The sequence below is a fragment of the Diabrotica virgifera genome, chromosome 6, assembly GCF_917563875.1.
Source record: "Diabrotica virgifera virgifera chromosome 6, PGI_DIABVI_V3a".
In the NCBI taxonomy this organism is placed as follows: domain Eukaryota; kingdom Metazoa; phylum Arthropoda; class Insecta; order Coleoptera; family Chrysomelidae; genus Diabrotica; species Diabrotica virgifera.
This window is the reverse complement of record NC_065448.1, coordinates 229,606,372-229,615,387: the sequence shown is the minus strand read 5'-3', so window position 1 is coordinate 229,615,387 and position 9,016 is coordinate 229,606,372. Positions and strand designations below refer to the sequence as shown.

General features: G+C 34.5%; 1 protein-coding gene across 1 annotated transcript in view; it reads right to left on the bottom strand.

The window, feature by feature from the left end:
- Positions 1–8,537: 8,537 nt before the first annotated feature.
- LOC126886779 (solute carrier family 22 member 3-like) overlaps positions 8,538–9,016 on the bottom strand; it is a 107,704-nt gene continuing 107,225 nt past the window's right edge. The window contains exon 8 of the mRNA XM_050653811.1: positions 8,538–8,805. Within this exon, the coding sequence (XP_050509768.1) occupies positions 8,620–8,805 (186 nt within the window). The 3' untranslated portion in view covers positions 8,538–8,619. The remainder of the gene's footprint in view (positions 8,806–9,016) is intronic.

Sequence of the window (9,016 nt, the reverse complement as noted above, 5' to 3'; positions counted from 1 at the left end):
TGTTCTTCGTCTAACCATTCCCGTTAACATCTGAACATAAGCCTCTTCAAGTCTTCCTTTCCATTGTTTTTTGTTGTACGCTACTTGTAGCCAATTTTTCCCGGCAGTCCGTTTCAGATCATCTGTTCATCTCAAAGGAGGTCTGCTTCTGGGTCTTTTGTGTTGATATGGTCTCCAGGTTAGAATTGTTCTGTGCCATTTGTTTAGATCGCTCCTAGCTAAATGTCCAGCGTATTCCCATTTCAATTTTAATGATTTTTGTACCACATCGGTGACTTTGGTTTTCTGTCTTATCCATGTGTTTGTTTTCCTGTCCTTAAGTGATAGCTTTGGTAATTTGGAAACATTGCTCTTTCCATCGCGTGTTGAGTGACTCTGAGTATGTTCATATTCTTTTTTGTGGTTGTCCATGTTTGTGCCCCATATGTTAATATCGGAATAATGCATGCCTCAAAAACTTTAGATCTAAGATGTAGTTGAATTTGCTGATTTCTAAGTATATAGTTCAGTTTGCCGAATGCTGCCCGTGCTAACTTTCTTCTTTTTATTTCTTCCGCTTGAATTTCCCTATTTAGTATTATTTTTTGTTCTAAGTATATATATGTTCTTCAACTTTTTCTATAACTTTGTCGTTTATTATTGTCACGGTTTCTTCGAAGTGCTGAATTTTGTTTTGTTTAAATTCATTTTCAGTCCTATTTTAGAAGATTCTGTGTGTAGTTCTGAAAGCATGGTTTGCAATTCTTGTAGGTCAGTAGCTATCAGGATTATGTCACCCGCAAATCGTAGATTACTGAGGTAGCGGCCATTGATGTTTATCCCCTTATATTTTCAATTTAGATTTTTAAACACGACGTCCTCCAAAACTAAGGTGAACAGTTTGGGCGATAGAGTGTCTTTTTGTTTGACTCTCCTGTTTAATGGTACAGGCTTCGTGTATTCATTTTCATTTAGGTAGTATGTAGCTGTAGCTTGGTTCATAGCTTCTTTTAATATATCTGCTGTCTATTCTAAAATTTTGCATTGCGTTTATTACGGCCGTATGTTCTATAGTGTCAAAAGCTTTTTCGTAGTCTACAAATGCTATAAAATCTGGAAACTTGTATTCGTTACATTTTTCTGTTAATATTTTTGTGGTTAACAGATGATCGGAAGTTGAATAGCCTTTTCTAAAACCTCCCTGTTCATATGGTTGGTATTAATCTAATTTCCTTGTTAGTCGGGTAGTTATGACTTGGGTGAGTATTTTAAACAGGTGTGACAGTAGACTGATTGGCCTGTAGTTTTCCAACTTTCGATTATCACCTTTCTTGTGTAATAAGATTACTTTAGATTTGTTCCAGCTCTTAGGGACTATGCCCTGGTATAAACAACTGTCTATAAGCTTAGTCCATACGCCTACCTCGTATGTGGACATCAATGGAGAATACCAAATGGTGTTTAACATTAACACAGTTAATGTAAATGTTACACTACTATCAGCTAATCAACTCATTTATTCAAACTTAAATCAGGCTTAAATCGGTTTTTGAACAATTAGTTCGTTTTGTCAATAGACAAAATTGCACCCTGTATGCGGTTTTTTAAAACTCGAATAAGAATTTAGACAAGTAGGCAAATAAAATAGCATATTTATTTTTTCACCATATTATGATCACGTAGTTTTTAAATAAAAACATCACATATGAGACAAACGAAAACCTACTAAACAAATCCAGAGAAACATATATGTTACTGTGGCAAGAATGAAGGATGGAAAGTAAAGACGCAACAATCAAACGGAGACCAATAAGAGATAAACTGAAACATAGGAAAACCACTTACACGATGGCCAGAAGAGCTTGTACGCTGGATAGAAACAGGGCAGGCATGTTCCCTGCAGTGAACTTGAAAGGGATTGACAATATATATTGTAGCGTTTCATTTTCTTAATATTAACAACCCTTAATATTTTTGACTATGCTGTACCAAGCTACTCCTTATTTTTAAGCTCCACCTATAATTAATTTTGTCTGGGTGGGTGTAATTATGTTAAAAGTACGTTATGCTATGTTAGTACAGTGGAACCCCGATAAGTCGGCCCCCGATAACCCGGAACTCCGGCTAACCCGGACCGATTTTTATCAGACAAACATTTCAACAATAAAAATTTGTGTAATATAATATTTGAGAGATAATGGGTATTTGTGTAATTTGAACTACATATACCATAGTTAAAATGACTCATGGCACACCACATTCATTGCCGTGTTATCGAAAACAACAGGCACCTGTAGTATCCTTTATTTATTTTAAACTGCCTTAGCATTATTTAGAAAAAACTAAAAGACTATTAAAATTCTTTTTTAACAATGGTCTTAGTCATCACTGTTATTAAATAACATAACATCAGAGAGGGTATTGTGTGTAGTAAAGTCGTATTGTTCGCTTCCGTTCTGTAATCGTTCGTAAATCTATTCAGATTTTATGTTTGCGTGTTATTTGTCTACGTAAGGGCAACACAACGTAAAATGTTGTAGTGGCAATGGAAAAGAAACTAGAAGCATTAAAGTAGAATTGATAAAGGCGAATATTGCAGCATCATATGGTGTCGGTACATCTACAGTATCGGATTGGAAGAAAAATAGAACTAAAATCGAAGAATTTTGTTTCAAAATGATAACAAAAGACAGTTTGGACAATCGGTGCAAAGCTAAAAATGAGACTCTCGACGACGCTTTGTATGTGTGGTTTTGTGCGTAATGCGAACGTGGTTTACCAGTGTCTGTGTCACAATTATAACGGAGTTTATCTGTAAGCATACCATATTATATTAATTTTTACCATTTTCTCCGGCTAACCCGGATATTCGATAACCCGGATCGGCCGCAGTCCCGATTAATCCGAGTTAACGGGGTTCCACTGTATGTTAAAACTAACTGCGTAGAAATCCTTTTTTTAAAGACCCATAATAATGTCTATATTGCTATTCAATTGTTAATTAGTCGGGCCAGAGCGAAGTTCTCTGAAATTAAACCAAAGTAATCGCCAGACAAGGCAATATTTCTACCAAAATTCAAATAAGCTGGAGAACACTGAGTAACTTCATAGACAGAAGTTCTTATGGCTTTAGCTATGGAGTGAATATATTGGTCCCAAGCTCTGTGATCTGGAGAGGTGTATGATCTAAGGGTGGTTACAATTAATACTGCGATTCACTCGTTCACTATGATTAGCTTGCAGATGGTATGCAGCATTATAAAATATCTTCTGAACTATGTATTTGGTTAGAAGGTCCTTAAAAGCCTTAGACCCAAACTGAGGACCATTGCCACAAGAGACAATTTGGGGAACACCAAACAACAAAAAAAAATGTTCCTTCAAATATTTCACAATGGCAGGGACAGTAGCATTACGAAGAGGCAAAACTAGTGGAAATTTCTTAAAGTAGTCCACGGCCACCAAACAATAGGTATAGCTATTGTAACTACGAAGATATGGTCCAATCAGATCCATAAATACCATCTTCCACGGGAAGTCAATGTTTCTAAAAGAACCCATTAATCCAGCTTGTGGCATAGTACTGGCTTGCAAGTAGCAAAAAATTTGCATCTAGATCTATATTTCTTAATATAGTTGCGCATGCTAGGCCAATAATATAATTCTGATATCCTACTAAATGTTTTATAAGAACCAAAATGACCAGATGTCACATTATCATGAAAAGTACGAAGAATTTCATCCTTGTTTGCTGTTGGGACGACAATTTTCCAATCAGACATTTTATACAAGGCTTCCACTGAACTAACAACATGCTTATAAAGGATGTTATTTTCTACTTTAAAATCAGGATATTGACCAGGTTCTTGAGCAACCTTTTCCACCATTTTCTGATACCATGCATCCAGAACTAAAGTGGATATGGCAAGAAATATTGAACACTCACTTTTCTCAAAGTTTACTCTTTTCTAAAGTTAAAAACCCCTTTTAGGATAATTTTGCGACTAATTGTCAAAACGATTGCGGTTATTTTGAATATATTATGCATACCCAGAATTAGATCTTAATTTTCGTAACGTTTACATTTTTTTTCGATTAATTAAGTTCTGCATTCGGATTCGGAGTAATAAAAGTTACCTGATTAAAATTAATATTACTTAATTACTCAGTGTGTGTATTATTAATTCTTAAATCCCAATATATTATTTACTAATGAAAAGGTTATCATATTATTTCCAAAAACCACGTTCAATAATTACCGGTCTCTTGTACCGACGGGTATGAAAATCTTGAAAATCTACGTAACAACTGGAAGGTTAATAAAGAAAATTCATACAATTTTTGCTAAAATTATCTTATCCAAAAAACTGCTGTGACTTTTTCTAAACTTTAAAGGAAAATTTACAGCAGTAATGAATTGTCGTGCCTACCAAATGATGCATTGGATCATGAAAAATGGTATACAAAGAAAAATAGTCGATTAAATAACAATTTAATATATCATCTTCTGAATATTCATTTTATTTTTCATCGAGTCGTTTTGAACGCTAGAGCAAATCCGATTATTAAAAATGTTCTCTCATCACGCCGACGCCATACCATAAATTGAGTTATGAAATTTCGGAACAAGAATATCTAACATATTGTACAATGATGAATTACTTGATGTTTGACAGTTCCATCAGAGCGCCGTTCAACCAATATTTAACTTTTCCCATTTCGCAAACAGTGTTTGGTATGCAGCACAACTGATGTTTATTGAAGACTTTGTACAATAAAACGAGTATTACACGTAGTGTTTCGTGTACATATATATATACATATATGCAGTCAGAATGTGTGCTTATAATATATTTATTTATAAGGGAATTGTTGTCACAACAAATCAAATAGTCCTTGTTTTATTTGCGCTTCGGCATAAAATCGATTATTGCTTATATTGAAAACTAGCATTGTCATTTATTAAATCTATCGAATACAACAAACTCAACCCACCGTTGTAAGAAATGTTCAGTGAAACTGTACTAACAATAAAAAAATTTATTCTGAATACTTCTAGAATGAAATATACTAAGTATATGACACCGAAAATCACTGTTGTTACAGACCTAAATAGAAGCCGTAACCGTTCAAAGTTTATCCACAGTTTAATCCTATCCACTGTAACGCGTCAAGAATTCTGTTGTTATAATATCTCGTTTAATTTTCGTTACTTTTATAAAATCTTAATTCACCCTGTACATCCAATTCACTTTATGTAAGGGTTTCTCACAATATAATTTTAGGCCGCTAATCATCATCATCATCACTCAATCATCGTTTATTTACTGCTGGACATAATTCTTCCTAATAATTTTCAGTTCATAGATCTTCAGTCCAACGTATTAGTGGATGACCTCTGTTTCGGTAGGCATCATCTCTTGGTTATTCGATCCACGTGACCTGTCCAGTTTTATTTCAGTGTTGCTGTTTTCTCTACAGCATCAGCCACTTATGATCTTCTTCGTTTAAAGGCCAAATTTCCCTCATGGTGGGCCGCTAATATTCCATATTAAAAAAATCGAGTTAAATAAGTTTAAAAAATTTCCGTCCCTTCGGTTTATAATTGCATTGCGAATCCTCTGTACAAAGAAACAGTTAGATGGTAAATTTCAGTTTCGTCACATTTCGTTTGAAAATTTTCTTCCCATTATCACATTCGTGGACACGTCTTCCTATGGAGTGTATGCAGTCATTTCCCTTTGTAAGTGTCTGCAGATGCAGTGGTGTCCGCGAATGGTTTAAGGACCATCATAAGAGTTCCGTCTAATTTTGACCACACACCAAAGTAACGGTATCTTTCTATATAAATATTTTTTTTTATAAAGGAATGTCTTCTCTAAAGTGTCTTCTCTAAAGGAAGTGAAAGAGACTTAGAACAAAAACTGGAACAGTGGAGGCAAGCTCTGGAGGAAAAAGGTTTAAAACTTAGTAGGACAAAAACAGAGTATTTGGATTGTTCATTTAAAGATGGAGTTACTACAAATAAAATGGTATCTTTGGATGGTGAACTGATTGTAAAAAGCAATAGTTTTAAGTACCTGGGATCGGCATTACAGAGTAATGGAGAAATAGATGGAGATGCATGCAGTAGAATTAGGGCTGGATGGATGAAGTGGAAAGAAGCGAGTGGTGTGTTGTGTGACAGAAAAATTCCAATGAAGCTGAAGGGAAAATTCTATAAAACAGCCATAAAACCGGCTATGATGTACGGAACTGAATGTTTGGCAGTGAAAAATAAAGAGGAACAACGAATGCATGTGGCGGAAATGAGAATGCTTAGATGGATGAGTGGAATGACAAAGAAGGATAAAATTAGAAATGAGTATATTAGGGGAAGTCTAGGTGTGGCACCAATTGATGCCAAAATGAGAGGGCATAGGTTAAGATGGTTTGGTCATATTCAACGTCGAGACGTTAATCACCCAATACGAAGAATACCTGAAGTGCAAATTCCTGGAAGGAGTAGGAGAGGAATTGTGTAGGACCCAAGAGAGAATTGTGTGGAGAGCCACACAATTCAATTAGGAAAGCCAACCCCGCATAAGGATAAGGCAAAGAGAATGATCACGAAAGGAATGTCTTCTCGATCTAATTTATTTTTTCCGCTGTAGAGAATGAAGCAAAGTTCGGCTTCTGTTATTTTCGGAGACCCCCATCAAATGGTAAGATTTTTTTGATACCTTCCGTAAGGTAGGAATTATCTGTTACCTGTGTGAGAATGTAAATCGTCAAAATATAAGTTGTTAAAGTGAGGTAAATCTACACAGGATACATGAAAACTATACTAAAAGATCACAAAAATTAATGTATGGACGGGTATAGTAGATACCTACTCAGTAAATTGGGCAATTTTTTTGTAGACGGAAATTTAACCAGCGATAATTACGAAATGCTATTTAGAAATGAAATTTTACCCCATCCTGGAAAAAAACTTGGAGCTAAATTTAATGATTTATAGTTGCAGCAAGACGAAAGTTCAGCTTATTTTGCTGCAAATGCTCGGCATTATTTAGACCAAACATTTCCCGGTGGATGGATAGGTAGATTGAATGTTATTGCTTGGCCTCCTCGTTCGCTCGATTTTAATCCTCAAGATTATTTTAATTGGGAATAATGGAAAAGTAGAATTTATAAAACTAAATCAGCAAATGTTGCAGAGGTAATTTGGACCATCCCTTTAAGATATAATTGGGCGTTTCCAGGTGTTTTGTCCACTGTATACAGGGTGTTTCATTAATAATTGTCCATATAGTAACTGGAGAAACCTTAGCACAAAATACGAAGATTTAACCTAAAACACCTACATAAAATGTGGTTCCTTACTGAGTTACAGGGTGTTTTATCTAAAATATTAAAAATTATTTTTGCTCAGCATTTTAAAACTATTCGACGTACCTTTTCATACTTGGCAGAAAGTGCGACTACTAGACACACTACTAAATTATGATAAACAAGCGTTTCTAGCTACTACCAGAGGCGTACGACAGGGGATGGTGAATGGTTGACCCTTTTCAAATTCTATGCCACTGGAGGAATTACTATTTCAGTGCTATTTTTAGATTCTCCAATACTTTCTACGTAAATAATATACTTCTCATTGGTAACGATAAAATCATTAGTTTTCGAGATATTTGAAGTTAAATATGAAACATCAGAGTTATTTTGATTAATTTATAATATGATTCATGTGATTAAAATTTAAAAATTATTTGTACCCAGTACTTCTAAACTGTTTGGCGTATCCTTATCATACCTGGCAGAAAGTGTAGGTACTGTACACCCTACTAAATTAAGATAAATAAACGTTTCTAGATACTACCAGAGGCGTACGACAGGGGATATTGGCTGGTTGACCCTTCTCAAATTCTACGCCGCTGACAAAATTGCTATTTTAGTGTAATTTTTTGATTTTGCAATACTTTTTATGTAAATAATATACTCTTTATTCGTAACGATAAACTGATTTTCGAGATATTATTTGAAAATAAAAATGAAGCGACACAATACATTAATCAAAATAAGTGTGCCTTTTCATTTTTAACTTAATATCTCGAAAAATAATGACTTTATAGTTACGAACGAAGAGTATATTATTTTCATAGAAAGTATTGGAGAATCCAAAAATTGAACTAAAATAGCAATTTCGCCAATGGCGTAGAATTTGGAAAGGGTCAACGATTCACTTTCCCCCGTCGTACGCCTCTGGTAATAGCTACAAACGTTTGTTTAACATAATTTAGTAGTGTGTACAGTACCTATACTTCCTGCCAAGTATGAAAAGGATACATCGAATAGTTTTAAAATGCTGAGCAAAAAAATTTTTTAAATTTTAAGATAAAACACCCTGTAACTCAGTAAGGAACAACATTTTATTTAAGTGTTTTAAGTTAAATCTTCGTATTTTGTGCTAAGGATTCTCCAGTTACTATATGGACAATTATTAATGAAACACCCTGTATATAAAATACACTACGAATTGTTTGTGTTAAAAGAATATTTTTTAAATAAAAAATACATTCGAGTTTTTTGAAAACTTTATTTACAAACGAACGACTTGTAGAAACATTAATATTTTCACGCACATCCTCGGGATAATCCTCAGGATTCAGGTGGTGCAGAATCCCGTCGAGCGTTCCGCTTGTCTCTTTTCCCGATATTGATTGCTTCCTGGATTGTTTGTGGCAGCTTTGTGTTCAATGTTTCTGGAAATAACAATGCCAAAGTTCCAGAGATCGAGCCCATGATCGCGAATAATACTAACGGCAGCATTTCAGAGACTCTCGCCTAAGGACATAAATTAAATAATCAGGTTATAGAATTAACGAAGGAATTTACTATTAGGTATAAAGAAGAAAATAAGAAATGGAATGTACAGAAAATTAATTTAACCCTATAATGCGCGGTTTTCTGTATTCTCACAAACAAATTCAATACCCACATCAAAATGGTCTAGGGGACAAAGTAATCAAAGAATATTAAGTATTATTTACTTATT